Source organism: Loxodonta africana, chromosome 4, assembly GCF_030014295.1.
Source record: "Loxodonta africana isolate mLoxAfr1 chromosome 4, mLoxAfr1.hap2, whole genome shotgun sequence".
NCBI classification, from domain to species: domain Eukaryota; kingdom Metazoa; phylum Chordata; class Mammalia; order Proboscidea; family Elephantidae; genus Loxodonta; species Loxodonta africana.
The window spans coordinates 43,739,919-43,763,642 of record NC_087345.1 but is presented as its reverse complement, the minus strand read 5'-3'; the positions used below and the strand labels follow the sequence as shown (position 1 = coordinate 43,763,642).

Here is a 23,724-nt window from a genome sequence, read left to right as displayed (position 1 = left end):
CTGTCCACCATGGGTGACCTGCTGATATTCGAAATACCAGCGACATACCTTCCAGCATCACAGAACACACAAGCCATTACAGTACACAAGCTGACAGTGGGTTCTGTTTCATTTTATTCTGTTGTACACAGGGTTGCTGTGAATCAGAACTGACTCCACAGCACCTAACCTAACAATAACCAATAACAAGAACACCATACTTTCCAACTAAAAATAACCCCAGGTGCACCTAAAATGAAATATATGTTTAAAAAAATGGCCGTCTAGTCGATTCCAACTCACAGTGACTGTATAAATATTTATTTGTAATGAAATAAGATCCTAAAAACAGTGATCATCACTTGAAATTACTTTCTAAAACATTATTTAAAAGAAACTTCTCTTAACCTCAGTTCTTCCCATTCCTTACATGTTGATTTATTCACACTCCCAAGCTAAGCTGAAGGACAGGCCTAACTCTAGTTTCTGTTGGACGGCATGACAGAAGGCTGCCTGAGCTTCCTCTGTCCTTCTGTGACCTTCTGGTGACCTGTGATTTCCACCCACTTTGGTTAGGGCCGTCCATGCCTCAAATCTACAGATCACTGTGATTTAGTTTTCCTTTTGCTTAAATGGCTCCTCAGAGCCTTACTCATTCTACCCACACTTCCTTTCTTGTTTCTCGGGCCATGATGGGTTGTAGCCCACCTCTCCTCCCCTGTAGGCAAAACTTCGAGGGCCGCTGATGATTTATTTATTTACCGTCCTTTTTATGTTTGGTTTGGTTCACTTTTACTTATTTATTTTCTCACATGAGGGGCAAAGCCAGATTTTGTTTTCCTTTCACTATTTTATGACTTTGCTTGTCGGCTAGTAATCCTCAAACTTCTCTTCTTATATTGTTTTTGTTAGCCACTGCTCAATCAGCCCCTGATACATGGCAACCCCACGCGCAAGAGAATTAGACCGTTGAGATCCACAGGGTTTTCATTGGCCGATTTTTTTCAGAAATAGATCTCCACACCATTCTTCCCAGTCTGTCTTAGTCTGGAAGCTCCCCTGAAACCTGTTCAGCATCATAGCAACTTGCGAGCCTGTACTGATGACAGACAAGTGGTGGCTGTGCTTGAGGTGCATCGACCAGAAATCAGACCTGCCTCCCACATGCAAGACGAAAATTCTAACACTGAGCCTCCACTGCCCCCTTCCCATAGTAGCCTTTGCTTTTAAGTTTAATTATAGGCCTCACTTCATCAATCAGACTTAAATAGGCCTATTCTTAGGCTGGAGAAAAGTCAGAATGATCCAAGAATCACACTCCTAAATTAGCATCACTAAGGCTCAACAGGAGCCCTGGTGGTACAGTGTTAAGTGCTTGGCTACTAACCAAAAGGTTGACAGTTCGAGACCACCAGCTGCTCCTCAGGAGAAAGATGTGGCAGTCTGCTTCTGTAAAGATTTATGGGCTTGGAAACCCTATAGGGTAGTCCTACAGGGACACTATAAGTCCAACTCGACCGCCACAGCTTTTTAAGGCCCAACATCTATGAATGGAATATTTGAAAAGAAAATCTTTTTTAAACAGAAAAAAAGAAGTGGAAAACATTTTACTCAGCTGGCTCAAGCATACAGCTTTCCTATTTGTCCTCAGATGAGAAAGGTACAAGCCTCTGGGGAGTAGAATAACCTCTACCAGCAAAATCCCGCAGTCCTGAAACACAACCGGCCAAAACGCAAAGTGTATTTAGCACAAGATAAATAAATAAATAAACTGCACAGAAAACATTGTGGTTGTGGAAAATGTTTTTACTAATTTAATAATTACAGCAAATGTGTTTCACAAATTTTGTAGCAAGCTTTCAAAAGCTTCTGACTTTTCTTAATGGTCTCCAAAATAAACACACCTCCCACATCGGTAGCATCTACTTCTACAGGTTTCAGTTTGTGCTCCAAAATGATGTCATCTTCCATCTGCGTCAGCTTCCAAGTACCTTTTCCAAATGATGCAGATACAGGATTCAACTTCATTTCTTCCATCCCTCAATGGATAGGCCATGCAGGCCAGCACGTTAGTATCTGTCAATCAGGAAATAGTTCGTAAACAGAATTATTACTCCATTTATTCTGAGTTTACTTTAAGAACCTACTTATCTCTTTTAAAAGAACTTCCCTTGCCAATCACCTTCTGGAAAAGGCTTGGGAGAGACACACCCTGAGGACGTGCAGAAGCCTAGGTCAACAGCTTGGGCAGTCGAAATAAACAATGAAACTATCTATACCTTAGGATCTTCCCTTCGCCTTCCAAAGACAATCACTCTTTTTAAAGCAACTGAAACACATACGCAGGTAAGCACACATGGGCGTGCACACACTCACTCACACACCCACACACATACACACACATCTACACTCACTCACATGCATACACAGGTCACAGTGTCCTCTGTGGCATAGTCTCAGAAACATGACCATAAATTCCTCTCCAATGATGGCTTATGCTTAAAACACTCAAAACTAATAATAATTTCAGAAGCAGAAAGACCCTAGGTGTCATCTTGCTCAACACTCTCACTTTGTAAATAAGGATGCTGAGGTCCAGGTGTATTAAATTCATTCCAAAGAACTCATATTACTTACCCCAGAGTTTTGAGACAAGTTTAGAGTCTCTCCTTCTCTAATTGCTCCCCATGGAAAGATCAAAGACACTGAGGTCAGATCAGCCTGGATTCATAACCCAGCTCCACCATTTCCAAGCTCCATGATTCTAGGTAGATTAATCTCTCTGAACCTCAGATATTTTACCTGCAAAGTGAGGATAATAATGGCCAATGTGTGTTAATTACTTACAGTGAGCAAGGCACTGTTCCAAACACACTGAGTAAACTGACTCATTTATTTCTCACCTTACTCTGTTATTATTCCCATTTTGGAGATAAGAAAACTGAGGCAAAAGAGGTTAGCTAATTTGCTTAAAGTCAGACAGCTAGTAAGTGGTGAAGCCAAGATTTGAACCCAACACTCTAGCTCCAGAGGCCTTGCACTTAGTGACTATGTGAGAGTAATCACTACCTCCCAAGAGGGTACCAAACAGTAGACAAGATAATGTCGGTACAGCACCACGCCTGGCACAAAGAATGAGCTCAGTAAATGTATATTCTGTTTTTATCAATAGAACATAATCTGGCAACGTGTTTTTAATGAAACTGGAGTTTGTCCCACTTCTCGAAGGAAGTAGAGCAAGGAATCTGATCTGAAAGTAATTTAACTCATTTGTGTTTTAATTTTTAGTGTTGCTAAGCCACAGAACTACTGAGTCAGAATCAATGGAAATGAGGCCTGGGAGGGAATCTGTTTTTTCTTTTTTTTATAAAAAGCCCTTAGATGATTCTTTTGATTGGCCTTTTTGGGAATTACCAGATAAACCACATAGATTAAACCAGTAGTTAATTTAATCTATATTTGGTCTCTCCTGGAAACCCTGGTGGCGTAGTGATTAAGAACGAATCAAAGGATGGCAGTTCGAATCCAACAGGAGATCCTTGGAAACTGTACAGGGCGGTTCTACTCTGTCCTATAGGGTCGCTAAGAGTCAGAATTAACTCAATGGCAACGGGTTTGGTTTTTTTTTTTTTGGTTTGTTCTCTCCGGGTCTTCAAAAAACAGTATAAAATGGAGATTGCTAGATGCCTTTCATAAGATGGACTTCAACAGATTTAGTGTATAGCACATCTATAACTGCACCTTAAGTCATCATAGAAGCCCTGATGGTACAGTGGTAGGAGCCCTGGTGGCATAGTGGTTAAGAGCTCAGCTGCTAGCCAAAAGGTCAGCAGTTCGAATCCACCGGCCGCTCCTTGGAAATCCTATAACCCAGTTTACTCTGTCCTATAGGGCTGCTATGAATTGGAACAGACTTGACAGTAAGGGTTTTTTAGTTTTTTTTTTTTTAAGTCATTATGGAATCACAGCTATAGACACTCTTAGAGTTATGCTTTCTTCTGGTCTATTGATTGCCCTATAAAGCAGCATTTTGAAAACATAAATTGCCCCAAAAGCATTTTATTTTAATTTCACCAGGGTTTCTAGGTCTGCTTTGCTAGGATTTGGGATTAATATCTGTGTTCACTTTATTATAACCCTTTGTGATTTTATAGACTCCTGGCCATCTCTTATGTTTTGTCTTTCCAGGCCAAAATGTTGTTAAGTCTGTTTGGTTTCTAGTCAGATCCTGATCATTTTAAGCGACCTTCTTTGGATATGTTCCAATTTCATTATGACACTGAGGTTTGATGACTAGAACTACACCCAGTATTCTGGACCAGATGAATTCTGGTGTGTGTGTGTGTGTGTGTGTGTGTGTGTGTGTGTGTAATATTCATAAAACTGTGCTTTCTATTTTGTTTTCAACATCCTTCCTGATGATGCTTGCTTTTGTGACTGCCACAATACATTGGACCGGCTTCTTCAGGGAAGGGTCTACAATGATGCCATCATCCTTTTCCTGGATCACGTCTGCACCCGGAGGCCTTGGACTCCCGAGCAGGAGGTGGGTTCGCTTTCCCTGCGGGCATTTCTGTGCAACTGCCTCCATTGAACGTAACTCTTCTCTGCCCGCTGACACAGTTCTGTGAGACCTTCCTGAGGTTTACTCTTGTCAGTTTTGTATTTCGATTGCCAGAAAATCTTGGTGTCATCTATAAACTCAAGGTTTCGCTTTACTGATGTTTAAATCACTTTTGGAGACTGATTCATGTACAGATTCATGTAACACAGAATTTTTAATATATCCTCAAACAGAAGAGTGATTATCCCTTTAATATTCTCCCTCAATATCCCATCAGCAACACAAATAATAGAATCTGATTACAAAAACACTGAGCTTCCTATGAAAATATAACTGTATGATAATCTCAAACACCTTTATTGTTCTACCCCCAATTCCAATGAGATTGCTATTTCCAAATCCTCCTAGGAAATTTTGGAATTGCTACCGATCTTTATGTAGGGTTTCACATTTTAAAGGACCTTCTAAATCCTTGACAAAAAAAAATTAAAGTGAAGAACTTTTAAAAAGAGAGATGCTGCCTGACTGGATTATACAAAGTGTCTGGGCTTGGTGAGAACATCACAATCTCGATTCAGTTCTCAGCTGTAGAGTGACGGTTATAAGCTCAGTCAATGAGTTTGGGCTACCCAGATGGGAATCCAGGTCTGCCACTTATTAGCCATGTAACCCTCTGTCTGGGTAAGTTTCTTAGCCTCTCTGGGCCTTGGTTTCCTCACCTGTAAAATGGGAATAATAATAACACTTAGTTGATGGGGTTGTTGTGAAGGTTAAATGAGACAGTGGATATAAAGCACTTAGAACAGTGCACATAAATTATGACTGATGAGGCTCTGGAAAATGAAATTATGGTATCCATTAATTCATTTATTCAACAGTAGATAAATGGCCTATTATGTTCAGGGAATGTTGTTGGGGGGGCATACAAAGATAAATTAGAATCAAATCTTGACTTCAGAGAGCTTTTAACCTTGAAGTGAAAACAATGATGAACATAAATCTTTTTAAGGTACAGAGTGCCAAATAGCATAAAGAACACAGAACATAGGCTCTGGATTTAGACTCCTGTAGGTTCAAATATCAGCTTCATCACCAGCTACCTGTGTAACCTTAGATCAGTTGCTTGACCTCATTAAGTCTTTCCTTTTCTTAAGTTAAAAATTGAAGATAATAATAGTACTTACCTCATGGTGTTGTTATCAGGGTTAAATGAGGAAGTATATGCAAAATGATTACAACTTCAACAAATATATAGAAAATGAAGTCATCTACTTTTTATAAAAGAGGTCCAGAAAACGTGCTTCAGGAATTCAGAGGAGCAAGGGAATTTTTTTGTTGTTGTTTGAGGCCTTCCTGGCTAATAAACCAGAAAGTGAATTTATGAATTCACTAAAAAATATACACTGAACTATTTTCAAGTGGCTGATCCAACTACCCTATAAGGTAGGTACTATATTATCCCCAAGGAGCCCTGGTGGTGCACTGGTTAAGAGCTCAGCTGCTAACCAAAAGGTCAGCAGTTTGAATCCACCAGCCGCTCCTTGGAAACCCCATGGGGCAGTTCTGCTCTGTCCTTTAGGGTTGCTATGAGTCAGAATTGCCTCCACGGCAATGGGGTTGTATTATTCCTATCTTTTAGATGAGAAAACAGAAATTCAGAGAGGTAAAACAAAACAAACCACTCCTTTTTAATCACAGGAATGTTGAGGTCCGTTGGATGCTGCTGAAGAATTTCTGTCCTTTGGCTCTCTTAACCTTGTCCTACACAACACTCTCCACAATTACTATCAAGAAAAAACCGTTTCCACGAAAAATACAGAGTGTAATCTGATTGGCTGGGCTTGAATCATGTCCCATCCTTGAGCCAATCACTGAGGCTAGGGAATAAGGCATTCTTCTGGGCCTGGCCTGGATCATACCCCTCTCTCTGGTGGGAATGGGATTTCCCCCTGGAAAGAAGTGGAGGCAGAGCCTACTAATTGCTTAGCGAGCAGTCAATCTCTCCTTCTTCCCAAGTAACGGACCTCAATTATATTAGAGGCAGCACATGCCAAACTCAAAGTCTGCAGCCCCCCGTTTCTCTAGCTATGGCCATGTGGCTAATTATGGCCATTGCATAGATAGAGTACAAGTCTTGTGTAGGGTTTACATGACCCCCCTTTAAGGGAACTGACTCTGCTGGGAAGTGAACTCTTTCTTTCTGTCTTTCCTTCTTCCTGCTGACTGGAAAATAAACACGATGACTAGAGACACAGCCTCTATCTTAGGGATCAAAGATAGGATGAGCCTGAGTCACAAATAATCTGAGAAGTTGCCATACTTGCCAAGGCTTTCCTACTTTCTGACTTTCACAGGAGAGAATACACCCTCATGTGTTTTGATGACTCTTGGTTTTAGTTCTCTATTATAAGCCTCTGGACCTAATTCTCCCTAATATTGCAGGATTCTTAAACCAAAAGTAACTGGGAAGAGAGACAAAAATTACAATTATTTCTAGTCTTCAACTTTAAAAAAATTTCATCCTCCATATCCCTGGGCATCCTGATTTTTGCTCTGTGTTCTATAACTTGAGAAATATTCTTGCCATGTCTTGCAAAGAATTTGACTTTAACTACTTCCAAAACTGGGCATAATTCATTATCCACAAGTGTAGGGTCCTGTGCATGTTGCCTCTGCAATACTTGGTTCCAGATTCAATGTACCCCAAAACATTTCTAGACCAGCCCCCACTTAAATCTAGATACTCAAAAGTAATTATTCTTTCAAGTCACTTAATACCTCTGACTCTGTTTCCACATTTGTCAGAGTCAATCAGTGGTTTTCAAACATCTTCAAACAAATCCATTGATCCAAAAAATGTAAGGTCCTGGGGCAGGGCTTCCCACTGCCATTTAAGTCATTATCTTTCTGCTTGGCACCCTTAAGAGCTGTGCAGTGTACTTCTGCCCCCCAAATGCACCTTGGCTCTTCCCTGAGGAGGACCAAAGGAATAAAGTTTGAAAAATATTATACTGATAGTTTCAATACATATAATCAATAAAGATCTTGTCATTATTGTTAGGTGCTGTCGAGTAGATTCTAACTCACAGCGACCCTGTGGACAATGGAAAAAAATACTGCCTGGTCCTGTGCCATCCTCACAATTGTTATATAAAAAATGAAAGTAATGCAATGGAAAATTCGGCAAAAGACTTGAACAAGCACTCACAAAATGAGATACCCTACAGCCAATAAACATAAGTAAAGGGTTCAGCCTCATCGGGAATGAGAAAAATGGAAATTTAAATCATAATCAAATACAGTTTCATATCCACCAGATAGGCCAGGACTATAAAAAAACAGTCTGGCAATACCAAGTGTTGACAAAGACATGGAACAATATGAAAACTCAAAAATTGTTGATGAGGGTGTAAATTGGTATAACCACTTTGAAAACAATTTGTGATTATCTGAAGTTAGGAATGTACATAGTCTATACCTATCTCAGTCTTCTGTATATACCCCAGGGAGACTTGTACACATGCATATCAGGATACTTGGACAGAAATGTTCTTTGCTGTATTGTTCATAATAGTCAAAACTGGAAGCAACCCAAATGTCTATCAATGTAAGATGGACTACTATAACAGAATACTATGGGATATTATGCAGTAATGGAATACTATTGTGCATGAAAATAATGAACTATTGTTACACTCAATCATTTGAATGAATCAATCTCAAACATATCTATGCCAGAATGAAAAATGAACATTCTTTTGTAAAAACCCTATTGTATCTTTTATTTTATGGGTCAGTCTAAAAAGAAAAAATGTTTGTTTTGATGTGTCAATATAGAGACAGATGAAAAGGGAGTTGGATTAAAAATATAATCACAGCAGTGTTAATAACTCTAATGTTTTCAGAGTAGGACCATGAGACTTATATGCCTAAGCGTTTTTTGATCCAACTCAATGGGGACTCACAATTTTTATAGTCCTACATTCAAGCAGCTTCCATGCAAGATGTAGAAGTTTGTATTTTCCCCAAATGACTGCAACAATATTTTCCATTTCACGTGCTCTTGCAGAATCTTGCCCCACCCCCAAAAGTAAATTCTATGTCCCCTCTCCTTGAACCCAGGACAGGCCTTTGTGAATGGGAGAAGTGACTTCCAAGCCTAGGTTATAAAAGGCAATACGGCTTCCACCTGCCTCTCCCTTGGGAGATGCTCACCCATGGAGCTCAGCCACCACGTTGTGTGGAAATTCAGGCCACATGGAGAGGAACCAAAGCCCATGGCCTTCACATCCACTGAGCTCCCAATTAACAGCTAGCCAGCACCAAAGTGTGAGAGCCAGGTGAATGAGCTATCTTGGGAATGAATCCTCCAGCCCGCAGTCAAGCTGCCTCAGCCAATACTGCAGAGAGCAGAGTCCAACCTTCCCTGCTGAGTTCTGCTCATATTGCAGATACAAGGACAAACTGAGGAAACTTTGGTGGCGTAGTGGTTAAGAGCTACAGCTGCTAACCAAAAGTCAGCAGCTCAAATCCACCAGGTACTTCTTGGAAACCCTATGGGGCAGTTCTACTCTGTCCTGTAGAGTTGCTGTGAGTCAGAATTGACTCAAGAGCAACGGGTTTGGTTTGGTTTTTGGACAAAATAAGTGATTGTTGCTGTTTGAAGCCACTAGGTTTTGGTGTGGTTTATTACGTAGCAATAGATGACTGGAAATAAGATAACGGGTAATTCCTGTTCAGGGAGCTACGTGGTCCTTCTCTGCCTTCCTTGCTTTCTTTCCTTCTCCTATTAGCATTTTCAATAGGAATCAAACTGAACCTAATGAAAAATATTTAATGTAATAAATACTTTTTCTCCAAAAGCCGAAGAGGGAAGATTCTAGCTAGGAAGCAGCAATCATTTTCAGACTGGCTTTGTGCTTTTTAGAATATCATGATCAAGTAAGGTATGGTATTTCTTTGCTTTTCCTCCTGGTGTCTGAGGATTCATTTTTGGAGATACAGCGGTCCAAAACTTCTGGTCTGTCATAGGCAATGGACGGCACATGCTCTGTAACTGCCTTTTCCATAACAAAGAAGAGAAGTGGGTGGGCAAAATTATATAAATGTGGGCTGTTAATCCTTCCCTATATGAAAAATAAAATATAAGGTCTAAAATGTTAGTTGGAGGATTGGAGGTATAGGAACATGCAAGGACTTGCCCAGTAGTCCTTTGAGAGTTCCTCTTTGATTTAGGGCACTAACAGAAAGATTAAGTGGTTACATTTAGAAATACAATGTTGCCTTTAGCCTCTGAGGGGTCCCGATCAAGCCTTCCCTTGCCTTTTATTTTAACCTTGTTTTCATAGAACCACTACAATGCACATCAAGGCCTGGATAAATATTTGTGAATTGGTTGAACTTTGTTCCATGTCCTTAAATACTCTTAGGAAATCAATTTTGGACTTTACAGACGTTTGAAGATTCAGTCACCAAAACTGGACTGATTAAGAGCCAATTACTAAATGAGCAATAAGAACACAAGGGGAGTAAGGGTATTTGAAAGCCTTGCAGGGTCTTTTGAAAACCAATTATGGCTCTGTTAGGAAGTACATATAAATGCACACCAAAAATAATTCTCCTGAAGTGGTTTAAGGTCTGAAGACTGACTTTTTTTAAAGGACTTTTCAAGAATAGTTACTTAAAGCCAACTACCGCACGATCTGCCCTTGCTGTGTTTTCTGCCTTCCTCTCATTATTGGTTAATTTGCTAACCTGTCCGCCTTTCTGATTCTGCAGATCTCCATAACGTGTCCCCTTCCCCACCCCATCTCACTTTAAAGAGGGAGCAGAGGGAGGAAGTGAAATTCTTTGGTGCAAGGGGAGTGTGGGCAAGGGTCAGGAGGAGGCTGGACAGCTGCTAGCTGCTGTAGAGATCCTTAGGAAAATCAGTCCTGTAATTTATGTGTTGGTGGACCCAAGATATGGCAACCTCTCAGTGGAGAGGGAGAATAGAAGCTTCCAGATGGAGGCCACCTCTCTGGCAGCACACCAGCTGGGACCCTCAGTTCTCTCATGATTTGGCTGCTGAATTCAGGTTTGATTTGGCAGGTCACTTAACCTCTGCTTCCTCCACTTCCTCAGCTGCAAAATGGGGTCACCACTTCCTAGCCAAGATCACGGGGTTTTATAAAGAGGAGCAAAGAATGATGACAAGCCTTTTACAACAGGAAGAGCTAAAGGCATCAAAACAGGAGAGGTTTGGATTTGCCTCCCTGTCAATGATTATCAGAGTGTGCTTAGGAGCCAGCACACCTGGGTTCAAAGCTCAGTTCTACTATGTTCCATCTAAGTGATGTTAGGAAAGATATTGGCCTCTCTCTGCCTCAGTTTCCTTATTGGAAAATAAGGATAACACCCAGGCCTACCTCACACAGCTGTTCTGAGAATTAAATGAGATAATATTGTACATGGAGTACGGTACCTGCTGTCCTTAATAAATGTTAGTTATTATGTTTTATCTACTCTGTGCCTCATTTCATCACTTAGTAAGAATCACCAACCCATAACAAAAAACAAACCAGCCAAACCAGTTGCCTTGGAGTCAATTCCAGCTCATGGCAACCCCATGTGTGCAGAGTAGAACTACGCTCCACGGGGTTTTCGAGGCTGTGGTCTTTCGGAACCAGATTGATGCACCCCAGGGTGTGTTGGAATTTCCAGCCTTTTCAGTAAGTAGTCAAGTGCTTAATCATTTATACCACCCAGGGACCCCAGCCCATGACCAGAAGGCTGGAATTACAAGAGTCCTAGATTTAGAGGTAAATCCATCTTCCAGATAAGAAAAAAGAAAGTCAGTAAAGTTGCTGCCTTGCCCAGAAAGACCCACTTCATTAGTCAGAAAACAGAAGTTAGAGCTCAGGTCTTCCTAACTGCAGAGTCAGGGTGAATCTCCATTTTTACTCCTTTGAAGGCTATGTTGGTATTTCTATGCCCAGCCAACATTTTCTAGTCCCAATTTTAATCCTTAAGCCTCTTCATACCATTCGCCAGTGCATTCCCTAAACCCTATTCCCCCTGCACCAAACCAGCAGATAACCTCCCCTCCTAAAAAGCCTCCCAGCCTCCTGCAGAAGGGCGGGAAAGGCATAGATTTCTCTGAGACCTGAAGAAGCCACTAATGGAGACGGACAGCAGGTGAGGAGGGAGGCCCGGGGAGCTGCAGCTGCTGGCAAAGGTTGCCCTAGTAACCATGCAGGCTCCATTCAGAAAGGGAGTTCAACTCCAAGATACAAAATGATCGCCTTCACACAGCTTCTGCAAGCACAAAGGAACCAGAGGAGGCGTGGAATGGCCAGGAGAAAAGGGAGGTGCAGGGTGAGGTGGGGGCCCATGCTGTCAGTTACAACCTTCCACCTTACACAGAAGAAAGAGAAAGAAAGAAAATAGCTCTTCGAATCTTCTGGCCTATGTGAACAGTAAAAACCACCCATTTAACGTGAGTTCTTTTGTGGGAATCAAGAGAAGCAGGCACCCCTCTGATCACCAGCCTTATGAAACAGTATGCCAGGAAAGGGGCGAGAAACCCCAAACGCGGCAACTTTATAGGGGTCTCAAACTCTTCTTGCTCTCTCGCCTTTCTTCAGCTGATGACGAAGACCATTTGCTACCAATTTATTGGGAACTTTTTTTTTCTTCACAGCTTGAGCAGCTTAAATGCAGCAAGCTCCCTCTTCCCAAATCGCAGTTGGACACTTGCTGAATGGGCCAGGCTCAATTATCCTCCCTCCACAGGTTCAGCTCACACTGTGACCCTGCATGGCTTCCTGCTATTCATATGTGTTACTTCCCCTTTGTGGTAATGGCTTATGGCACTTTGCCAGAAAACATTATTAATTTCAGAAGTGGACTGACAAACAACAAACCCACAGTGAAACGAGAGGAAGTGCTGGGGAGGCCAGCTGTCGGCTTGAGCCCGGCAGCAGGAACTCAATGTATGCAGGTTTGAGGAGGAAAAGAGATGATAATCCACAAAAAGGAAATGCACTAAAATTGTCTACAGTCCATAGTTTAAAAAAGAAGAAGAAGAAAGAGAGAAAGAAAGAAAAGAAAGGGGGAAAAAGCAGGCAGCTACTTGAGCTGCAGCTGGACAGGAAATTGCTAACACTGCTTGTAAATCCCTACTTTGAACAGGCAGTTTAGGGAATGCCAGGAGCGGAAACCGTTCAGAACTGGATTAACACTAGCCAAGTTGACCTGCAACCCACTTCTCCTTTCTGAGTTCCTGCTGACTTGGGGCACCTAAATAGGAGAGGCAAACTGGTATTTCTCTACACTGCTTTTGTTTGCCTTGTATACAGGCTTAGTTGCTAAAAAATCCCACTGGACAGTGTGATACCGTTGTCATAGCATGAGGGCCACTTTCCCCTTAAAATGCAGATTATCCAAAAATTCAGCTAATATCTCACATGTGCCATGTGGGTAAAAAGTTTATCTTTCTGTCTCAGATGAAGTCTCCTTGTGAAAACGGCCCAAACTGGAGATCAGGTATGATCTAGTTCTTTTGACTTGGTGCACCTGCCCTTTACTTTTATTTTGGGTTGTATACCTTTTTACACAGGCAAAGGAGAGTGGAAGCCCCAGGGAAAATCACAGGATATTCAGCCTTTATCTTGAAAGAAGCTGTGCAGAATAATCTTTACATAAAAGTTCAATGGGAGTTTCAGGCCCACATTCTAAACCAGCTAAGCACAAAGCACAAGATGGTTAAAGTTTCACCTTAAGTGTCAACGTGCATGAACTGAATTCTAAAGCCACATTTAGGCTCAGCAAGAAAGCTTAAATATACCTTACGTGGGGATCAGAGGAGAGAGAGACACCATTCTGGATTCATTATTCCAATAGTAGGATAACTTACAGGTAGAATTGCCACATAGTGAAAACAAACTGGAAAAAGGGTTATCTCCACTCTCCCTCTGGCATTTCTGAGCCTTTTTTAGAAGATTGACGAGGAAGGAAATATCTGGTTGTCACTCTTAATTATCGTCAAGCCAATTCCAACTCATGGTGACCCCATGTGTGCAAAGAACTACTCCATAGGGTTTTCAAGGCTGTGAGCTTTCAGAAATATTTTAGAAACAGATCACCACGCCTGTCTCCCAAGGCATGTCTATGAACTGCCAACCCTTGAGCTAGCATAGTGATTGATCGCTTCATAGTTTCTTCTACGCAGGAACTCCTTGTCATCCTGGTACCCCTCTTTATTCCTATTCATGAATATGTTAATCTTATACCTTAGTAAGGTATGCTGTATGGCTTTTTTTTTTTTTTTTTGGTGTCACTATAATTTTCATGGTGGCACAGTGTCTAAGTGTTCGGCTGCTAACCAAAAGGTCAGTGGTTCAAACTCACCAGCTGCCCTGTGGGAAAAAGATGTGGCAGTCTGCTGCTGTAAAGATTACAGCCTTGGAAAACCTATGGGGCAGTTCTCCTCTGTCCTGTAGGGTCACCATGAGTTGGCAACAACTCGACAACAATGAGATATACGTTATAATTTTCACGAACTGTTGTCCACACACATTAAGTATGCCCATTCTATGATGCTGTCTTTATTTGAAGCCAGAGATAAGTTTTGTAAGTGCACCTGAAAGACATTCTAGGAGTTAGCTTAAAAAATTACAGATTTGTACATTTATATTACAAGCTGCTATCAGTGCCCCCACTGAAAAATTTCTCCTAAAATGTATAACTTCACATACCAGAAAAGCTAAGGAGAGATTAAGAAAACAAAATACACATTCAATAGCCAAAATAGTTATTTATTAATAATTTAAGGTTTTACATTCTTATAATAAATTCCAGCTCAAAACTTTACACCGTGAATATAATGGGAGCAATTTAACTGTCCCTTCTTCACAACCATATGCATTTCACTTAGCAAGTGGGTACCCATGCTCACACACACACTTCCAGTTTTATACAAATCTTTTTCAAAAAGGAAAGAAACCAACTCAAAGTATTGCATTTGAGGTGACACTCCCTGAAGAATTTTGTACAGAGGTAATACGCTGTTTAGCACAGCTGAAGTTTAAAAAAAAAAAAAAAGTGTGCCCATGATTTTGGTGTCTTTTCAAGATATCCCCCTTGAGACGACACAAGCCAAAATATTTACAAAGATAAGGCATAGTCGAACTATGTGAACAGAAAAAAAAAAAAGTCATAAGCAAGATACATGAAAGAGACCAAAGACTGCACCATAACAAGGTCTTAGTGATAATATTGTCCATGAAAATGCCATTCAGAGTTGGTACAGTAAAGTTGAGCATGCTGCAAATATACCCTTTGGATTAGGAAAAAGCAACATATTCTTTTTTGTTTGTTTGTTTTGTCTTAAGTGACATATTGCTCTTTCTCCCTTTGGATGATTTTTAAACCCATCAAAGAAACAACAAACACAATGCAAACAAACACTGTCAAATGATTTAAGATCAAATATTTACAATAATCAAATGTAGTATCAGATCTTTTTTTTTTTTTTTGCAAACTGATTCCACAAATACAGAGCTGAAACCTCTCTTTGGTTCCTCTATATGAAAATTAAATCAGTCTTCACTGAAGACAATATATAGTCAGTTCCAGATGCAAAAGAAACAGCCATACAAGGCCCTAAAGAACACATGCTCCTACCCTACCATTTGGTCCTACCCTATATACCTGGAAGTCCTCAAATTCCAGTCCCTGCATGGGTAGGCTGTATGCCTGGGTATGGAGCAAAGCTACTGCCTGTATTTATACAGCGTGTCCTGTTCTTCCAAAGGGAATGGAGCAAATCTCTCCCTTCGTAATAACCAATTCCGTACTTGGTAACCTTGTCTAATACAGACAGCTGGTGTCATTTTGACACTTGGGGCCACACACAAACAAAGCAGCCCAGCTGATGCTGCCAAGAGAAACTGCTGAAGGAACAACCACACCCTAGTGAGGAGGGGCGTGGGGCCCTTTCACGTGGATTGCAGGGAGTCCACCTGGTAGACATTCTGGTTGGAGGGTGTGGTGAAATACAGCTGCTGTGCCGGGACTCGGTTGTCACAGGGGCTGCTCAGTCCCAGCGTCCTCTCGAAGTCCAGCAACTGGCCCATGAAGTTGAAGTTGGGGGAGATGTTGGATTTCTTCATCTTGACAATGTCATAAGCGTCGTTCATCGACAGATTGAGCTTCTGCATAAGGTAAGCCACAGTCACGGTGACCGAGCGGCTGATGCCAGCCAGGCAATGCACCAAGACGCCACAGTTTTTGCCCCGCGCTTCATCTGTGAACACACAAAAAAGAAAGGCAAGATTTCAGTAGACCGAAATCACCTTTTGTGAATGATCAGTCAAAACAATGAATTAAAAAAAGAAAAATATTGTGTGTGGCAGTTGAGCCCAGGAGGCAGCAGAAAATGTATCACTGAGATAAAACATGTACACTGGGGCACAATTACATATTTCAGATATTTTCTGAAAAGGGAGCTTTTGTACAAAGTTTCTGCCAACAAAAAACTCCTTAATGTGTGCATTCTTTGCCCCAGCATGTGAATACCAGAAACCCTACAATATGGTTGTGAATGCCTTTTATACAGACAAGCAGACTGCAAGGGTCTATTAAATTATTCTCCAACTGTTGTGCAGCTAACAATGGGGGTATTCAGGCATTTTAAAAGAGAGAGGGAAGTCACAGGGGACAGCCCATTAGGAGGAACAGGATGTCGACATGGCCTGAAAATGAGTTCCTTTGTAATAGGAAATGCATTACAATGCCTGGAGATTCGCTTCTCCCAGGCTTCCAGCCCACAGCTCTTCCTGCTGGGTTCACGTTACAGGCACTATCTCACTGTTACCAGTATCACAGTATCATTGAACTGGACAATATTTCGCATTCAACTGCTTTCCAACAATTAACTTGATGTCCTAAAATAACTCCAAGATCTTCTTTAAACTATTAAGTAATGCCAGAATTCCTGTCTACAGAAGGTACTTCTATTTAGCCCTTAGATGTGGGAATATTCTGTCTGATAATCACTGTCATCTCCTCCCCCTTTCAAATGACTGAATTTAAAGATTTCGAGAAACAATCAGCATTTCAACTACACCCGTGGTCTGCAAGCACGTCAAAAGGCACTTTGCTTAGCAAGAAGGTAAACCAGTATTAAGAACGCTCTCTGAACCTTAGAGACCTGCAGTCCAACGAATTAGCAAATAGCAAGAACAATTAAAACGTTAAACTCTATGAATAGCTGGAAGTTTTACATTTAAAAGTCAGAGCAACGAGTGTCAATTAGCCTCACCTATGAAAGAAATGGCCTCAGGGAAAAACTGGGACAGGTTTTGGCTCCAGTGATCCGAGATGGGGATCTGTTTGTATTTAAACTCTCCTGCGTTCTCAAAGAGATTCGGCAAATTGGGAGTGACGTTCAAGATGTACTTGATGCCAAACTCCTCCAACACGTCCAGGTTGGTGGAGTCCTTGGCACAGCCCAGGTAGAGGAAGGGCAAGATCTCCACCGGAAAGGAAGGCTGACTGTTGGACAGCGGGCTGCCATCCGAGTCCGTGGCACTATTGGGGTCTCGGTCAAGGTCAGATTCAATGTCGGAGGAGGAGTCGGAGCTGATCCGCAGACCCCCGAGTCCCAGCACTGGCAAGGGCGGTGAGCTACTGCTACACGAGCCGTCTAGATTGGTCTCGCAGTGCAGGGCGAACTCGGCTTGGAACTTACTGAAGCCACCTGCCAGGACGAGAAAAGCAATACTGTAACCCGAGATCCCGTAGTAGTTTTCACAGCTTGTGAGAACCGCAGGCTGGCGGCAGGAAACGCCACGAGCACCCTACAAGCCCCTTCCCCTCCCCCTACACATAAAACCAAAAAAGAAAAGAAATACACTTCAATGTGCACCCTCGGGAGAGGAACGAACGGACTGCCCGCTTCCTCTCGGATCTCTTCTTCTTTTCATTCCGGAAGCACACAAAATGGCAACTTTTTCGAATATTTTAAGTGACTAAGAATAAGAAGTGCCAATCTGCACCGAAACGACCTCTCCTGTTCTGCAAATCTTAATTCAAAATCGATCAACAGAAAGCAGGAGAAGAAAGATGTTGCGAGTAGGCAGCCAGAGAACTCGTTGGAAAAGAACGGCCCGTGCCGGCGGCCGGAAGCGGGTGGCTTCTGCGCGGGACAGGCTCGCCGGCGCGGAACGCACGCGGTTTACGGCCCCCGCCGGGTGGCCGGGCCCTGGCGAGGCAGCGTGGCATCAAAGCGCCAGCCGAGCGCAGCAGGGGCATTTTCAGTCCGTAAGTCCCGCCCGCAGTCCGCGGCCCGTAGCTTACACCCGGGCGCCCTCCGCTCAACGTGGCGCGCGGAGCCCCGGGAGCGTACCTTCCAGGTAGAAGGCCCGACAGCCCTCGTCCTTGAGTTTCTTGAGCAGTAGCCCGAGCACCGACTCGCCACCCGTGTTCTCGTTCCAGTCGCTGCTGCTTTCGTCGTAGAGCACCACCGTGTCAGTGCCGCAGCGCCGGGTAAAGCGGTCCCGGTCCTCGCTGCGCGTGAAGAGCGCGCGCACCGGCAGGTTGCCCTTCTGCAGGCGCCGCAGCATGATGCCCGGGATGGCCACGTTGATGGCCGACTCGATGTGAGACGACTCGTACAGCTCTTGCGGCCGGCAGTCCATCAGCAGCAACCGCTCGTTGCCCAGCTCCAGCTGCTCGTTGAGCCACGCCACCGTCTTGCTGATCGCCATTTCCGACGCGAAGGGCACGGGTCTGAGCGTATCTATCATGGGGGTCGAGCTGCGGGCGAAGGCGGGGTGCCTACCAGACGCCCCTCGGGGCAGGCATAGGCCGAGCGCGCCGCGCGAGCCCGCCGCTCCCGGAGCAGGGTTTGATTCCGCTTCGCCTTTCCCAAGCCGAGGTTAGCGGTTGGGGAAGGCGAGACAGAAGTGAAGCCGGCGGTTCCCTCTGCGCCGGGCTGTCAATGGGTCTCTCTGAATGGAGCTGCCCAGGCAGTTTTGTTCCTCCCCAGTGAATGAAATCCAATTAATTTGGACTCCGGGCTACCGAAAGGGAAGGGGAAAAAAAGTCCAGGAGCTCCTAATCCCTCCCTTCAAGGCTGCACCTCAAATCCACCCGGGCGTCTTTCTCCTCGGGATTATTCAAGCCTCGATTTGCTCACTGTCCCTAGGTCTCAGCCTTCGCACAACCCTGCGCGAGGCTGCTCCTCAATGGATACAAACAGCGAGCGTCTCAATGGATACATTCTCGGAGTCAGCCAATGAGCGAGCTGCGGAAGGGGCTGTTGCCGTGGGGACGGGCCGGCTGGAACAGGTTGTGTTGATGAATTGTTAATGAGTTTGTCATTCACAAAAACGGAAAGGAATTTCCGCTCCGGATAAGCCCCAGTGCAAACAAGCTGCAACAGCGGGCTCCGCAGGAGGAAGGAGAAAGAAAAGGAGGCGGTGGCGGAGGAGGAGCAGGGCACATAAACCAGGGCACTTCAGTTGTCTCATGTTTCCTTTTGTTGAGAGTTCACACTTCGCGTCGGAACTTTTGCGCACAAATGGTGCAATTAGAAGACACAAAAGCCCTTGTTCGAGACGCCTATGTTCGCGAGGTAGCTTTAGGAAAACTTAAGCTGACTTTTTCCCTTCAAATTCACTCGGGCCCGAGTTCGCCTTGACCCTCCCCCTCCCCCCGCACTTCTTTAGGCAGTGTGTGGCATTTATTTATTTGCCTGTTTAAAAAGGCTAGCTCTGTTTGCTTGATGTTCTTTTAGCCGAGGCTTTGTTGGGACTGGTGAACTGCCTGGGCTTTAGTGACCGATGAAGTGTTAAATGCTAATCCTACGTTTTTCGAAACAAATCAGGACTTGGTTGAAACATTTTAAAGCAAGCAAACAAACAAATGTCTGGTTGTCTAAACAAGCACAATGAAGTTTTTTTTTTAACTCTTTTAATTTATCAAATAAAAAGTGGAGGCTGCAGAAGCAAACTGGTTGGGCAGCCTGATGTTTTATTTCGCTCTAGTAGCGTGGGGCGTTAAGAACGACTGTTCTGGGGACCTAAATCACCGCCCTTCCGCCACCCATCGCACACGGGGGGGTCGCGCTCGTTAATCATTTCTGGTCAGCGAGCTCGGCTTCCGACTGAGGAGCCGGTCTGGTGGGACTGCCTAGGTAAGGTGCGCGAGGGCGCGCTGGGCCAAGCCGGCGTCCTCGCCACCAGCAAGGTGGGAAGGAAGTCCTGCCGAAAGGCTTGCAGTCTGCGGGGGCTCAGCTGGCGGACTGGACGACTGGTTACTATAGACAAGGACTCATGTCCCAGGGGCGCCTCACTACACCCGGCCGGCTGCAGCCTTCACCCCGCCTGGCACTGTCCCCCACTTCGGCCTGGCCCCCCTTCCCTGCGCAAGCTACAGCACCCCCCACCCCCAGCGCCCGGCACACGCGGAGCCCCGGCCGCGCTTGCGCGCTGCGCTCCTTGCCGCTGCCCGCTGTCCCACCTCCCGGCTCGGCAGGCACCGGGCGTTGCTCGACCTCCCGGACCGGTGCGGAGGCCGAGAGCCGGCCTCTGGCTTCCGTGCGGCCTGGGACGGGGTGGGGGGTCGAAAAGGAGTGCCGACTTGGACTCCCTGGCTCCCGAGGTGGGCGGGGAGTCGCGGGGACGGTATCTACGGCTCTACCAAGCAAGCAGGTAACCAGGGGAGCAGCTAGCCGGGCCGAGGCGTCGCGGGGCGGGGCGGGAGGCCGGATGAAGGCGTGGCCGGGCGGGGGCCGCGGCGGCGGAGAGGCGCGTTCCGGGCGCGCAGAGCGCTTTGTTATATAAAAGTGGCCTGGCCCGTCCTTCGCGAGCGGAAAACCACCTGTGTGCGGCCGGCACGGCCCGGCGCGGCCGGAAGGCGCGGGCCCTAATCCGGCCAAGTCCCCTCCCTAAGCCTGGGCGGAAAAGAGGCCGCGCATTGTCCTGCGGCGGCCTGGGAGGCGGAAGCGGGGGCAGAGGCCGGCGGGGAGAGGGTTTTCAGAGCGCTCCTCCCGGCCTCTGCACCAACCCGGGCGGTAGCTGAGGGCGCCTGAGGTCGCGGGGTCTCCTCTCGCCCGATGCCCCGCGCTCCTGGGCCTACCTGCTGAAGCCCCCGCTGCAGTTTGCATTTTTAATCACCCGCCTCTTCACTACTTTCGAGAATGTTGGTTAAAAAAAGGCGGCTGCGAGGACTAGGTTGCCAATTTTGGAGCTCTCGTGGAGGCAGACAGCCCCTGGAGGAGCTCGCTCTGCTAAAGTGGGGGTTGCCGCGCTCCTCTCAGGGCGCCTTTTTTGGGCAGCATTTGGAACTAAGATCCCAGTTCTGCAGATTTTTCTGGAAATCTGCCCATTCCAAGTCGGGGAGGCCTGCGTGAATTTGATGTCCCTCATCCGTCCCCTAGCTGTTAGGGACGTTCCCACTTCGAGACTAACGTCTCGAGGACCCGGGGACGGGGTGGGGAGAGGCAGGACGCCCGGCATCGGAATTGAGATGGGCACAATCTTTTAATCCAGATCTCCAACAGAAAAGGCAGAGAGGGAAGTTGGTTTCTACTCAAACCCAGTTTGAAAGTGCTGTTACTTGAGCTTCAGCAGAGATTTGGGAGGACAATCCCAGCACTTCGCCAACCTGAATAACGAAACGGTTAGTTTTACCCATGGTTCTCTATTGCGTGAAACCCTACCGCTACAGGAATGTCGTTTCTTTGTGGCATCTTTAATCGTTCGGCATCAAGGCCCTCGGGAGTGAGGCTGCCAGGGTTTGAATTCTGCCCCACCTCTTCTTAGATGTGTAACCTTGGTTAAATCATCTAACTGTTCGAAACCGCAGTTTTCCGCGTTAGTACGATTAGTGTAATAATGATAGCAGCTTCATAGGGTCGCAGTGTTAATTGAACGGGTACAATGAAGTTCCCTAATATGGTGGAGGTGTGCTTTAGCTTAGTTCATACCAGTTTCATTGTTCTGAATTGGGAGCCGGCAAAATGATCGGGATCCTTTTGGACATTTCTTTCCAACCCAAAGATGCCCTTTGAGGCCTGCCCAGCCCCCCAGCCGCCCCCCGCCCCCCCGCGCAAACTGCCCTAACTAGTTTATTCTATTCCAACTCAGCTGTCAAGCAAAGCAGGTGCTGTCCTGACCAAAAAAAAAAGCCAGTTGGCATTGAGTAGATTCCAACTCATAGTGACCCCATGTGTGCCATAGTAGACCTGTGCTCACTAGGGTTTTCAGAAGCAGGTCATCCGGCCTTTCTTCCCAGGTGTCCCAGGCGGGTTGCTAACGATTTCCACCACCCAGGTACCCTGGTGCTGCCCTAGACCAGGCTTAAAATCCTTTAGCACTCTTAATAAAAAGAATGCTACCTTTCTAACTTCTCTGGACTAAACAACAACAACAAAAAAAAACCCTTGCCAAGTCAAGTGAGTTCTGACCCCTAGCGACCCTATAGGACAGAGTAGAACTGCCCCATAGGGTTTCCAAGGAGCTGGTGGATTCCAACTGCCAACCTCTTGGTTAGCAGCCGGGCTCTTAACCATTGCACCACGAGGGTCCTCTTTTAAAGCACCATATGCTGCTGCCACACCACACTGATACAATAGAAATGATGTGTATTGGGCATGGTCTCCATTTATGTGCTTATGTGCTTGCATGTGTATAATTTCAGTCAGTCTTCAACAACCCATTTGCACTAGCCCTATTTACAGAGATTAAGGAATTTGCCTGTGGTCACACAGTAGCAAACAGTGGGTTCAGGATTTGAAGCCAGGTCATTCTCAGTCTCTTAAGGATTACCATATATACAGATGATGGGCACTGTGGACACCATACTCACCACCCAGGGCTGTTTGTTGCCTAAATTTGAAGGATTTCAAGGTCTGCATTTTCTTTGCTGATCGCCAGGCTTTTCCAGCCTCTTATATTATGTTGTACCCGCCCCACAAATCTCAAGGATCAGAAGTTAGGCTTATATCCCTGATGCCTTTACATGGGTTGGTTTTCTTTGCCTGCAGCTCTTCATTAATCTACCAGCCACTAAATGCGTGTTCTCCCTTAAAATCTGCCTTAGATTCTAATCCTCACAGCCACTATTGTCTAGTGTGTCAGCGTGGTACGTGGGCTTGGGGTCAAATCTTAGCTCCGTCATTCACTGGTATTCTGACAGAGAGAGTCACTTAGCCTCTCTGGGCCTGCCTGCCTACCTCCCTCCCTCTCTCCCTCCCTCCCTCCCTCCCTTCCTCCCTTCCCTCCTTGTGCCAGGAAAGCAGCTTTGAATAAAACAGATGAGAATACCGACACACCTGGAGTTTACATTCTAGGGAGGAGAGATGATAAATAAAATCAATTGTTATACAGTATATTAGAAAATGAAAATGTATGGAGAAAAATAAAGCAGGGAAGGGAACTCAGCAGTATGTAAAATGGGGAATATGTATACCCACGTCAAAGGACTGAGAAATAGGGACAACCAAGATAACATAAGAAAAGTGTAGGGCATAAAGCAGATACTCAAAAGATGGTTTTTTAAAAACCACTGCTTCATTCCTCTAGAAAGCTGAAACGGTGTTACTGGTGACCCTGTCTCCAATCTCACCTTCCTGACTCATCGGCCAGGCGCCCAAGAAAAGCACCCTCAGAAGATAAGCGTTCTTGCCACCAGACAAACCACAGGCTTCCTTACTTGCAGAGGCCTCCGAGGGTATCTGTCATTCATTATGTAGAGGGCTATGTTCAGCAAGGCATCTCTGAGCCATTGTAAGTGCACAGAAGCAATGTCACAGATCCTCTTTTCTCTCTGTGTACGTGTGTGCATGCACCAAACACACATGCTTCAATTCTTCCTAGTGTTTCCCCCAAAAAGCTCCTTAAAAGTTGTTAATAAGGCTCAAATAAACCCAATACACTTAAAAAAAAAGACTTGTTTGTAAGTCTTTTGATTATAACTTTTCACTTGGCTATTGAAGAAGCATTCCAGCTTTGCAGGAATTCCTGAGATTGGAGGCATTTGAGATTTATGAGGCCCAGATGTGTTGGCATGACCTTTAATCTTCTTGGAGTAATCTCTGTGAATATAATGACATTTATTAACACGTCGTGTGAAAATAGCTAAACCGATTTTGAGCAAGTAGGGAAAGGGTGTTTGGAAGGCCTGACTGAAAG

The 23,724-nt window shown here is 44.9% G+C and overlaps 2 protein-coding genes across 3 annotated transcripts; one reads left to right on the top strand and one right to left on the bottom strand.

Moving 5' to 3' along the window:
• Positions 1-14,319: 14,319 nt before the first annotated feature.
• DUSP6 (dual specificity phosphatase 6) lies at positions 14,320-18,823 on the bottom strand. Of its 2 annotated transcripts, XM_003405245.4 has the most exons (3): positions 17,934-18,800; positions 16,848-17,285; positions 14,320-15,830 (listed from the first exon to the last, which is right to left on the bottom strand). In XM_003405245.4, the coding sequence occupies exons 1-3, from the start codon at positions 18,331-18,333 to the stop codon at positions 15,523-15,525; spliced, it is 1,146 nt and encodes a 381-aa protein (XP_003405293.1). In that variant the 5' UTR covers positions 18,334-18,800; the 3' UTR covers positions 14,320-15,522. The 2 variants fall into 2 exon arrangements, with proteins under 2 accessions (XP_003405293.1, XP_064139826.1); XM_064283756.1 differs by lacking the exon at positions 16,848-17,285 and having other exon boundaries at positions 17,934-18,823.
• Positions 18,332-22,250, top strand: LOC135231293 (uncharacterized). The gene is made up of 5 exons (XM_064285123.1): positions 18,332-18,464; positions 18,735-18,877; positions 18,927-19,218; positions 19,593-20,241; positions 21,082-22,250. The coding sequence occupies exons 1-5, from the start codon at positions 18,332-18,334 to the stop codon at positions 21,134-21,136; spliced, it is 1,272 nt and encodes a 423-aa protein (XP_064141193.1). The 3' UTR covers positions 21,137-22,250.
• Positions 22,251-23,724: the final 1,474 nt, after the last annotated feature.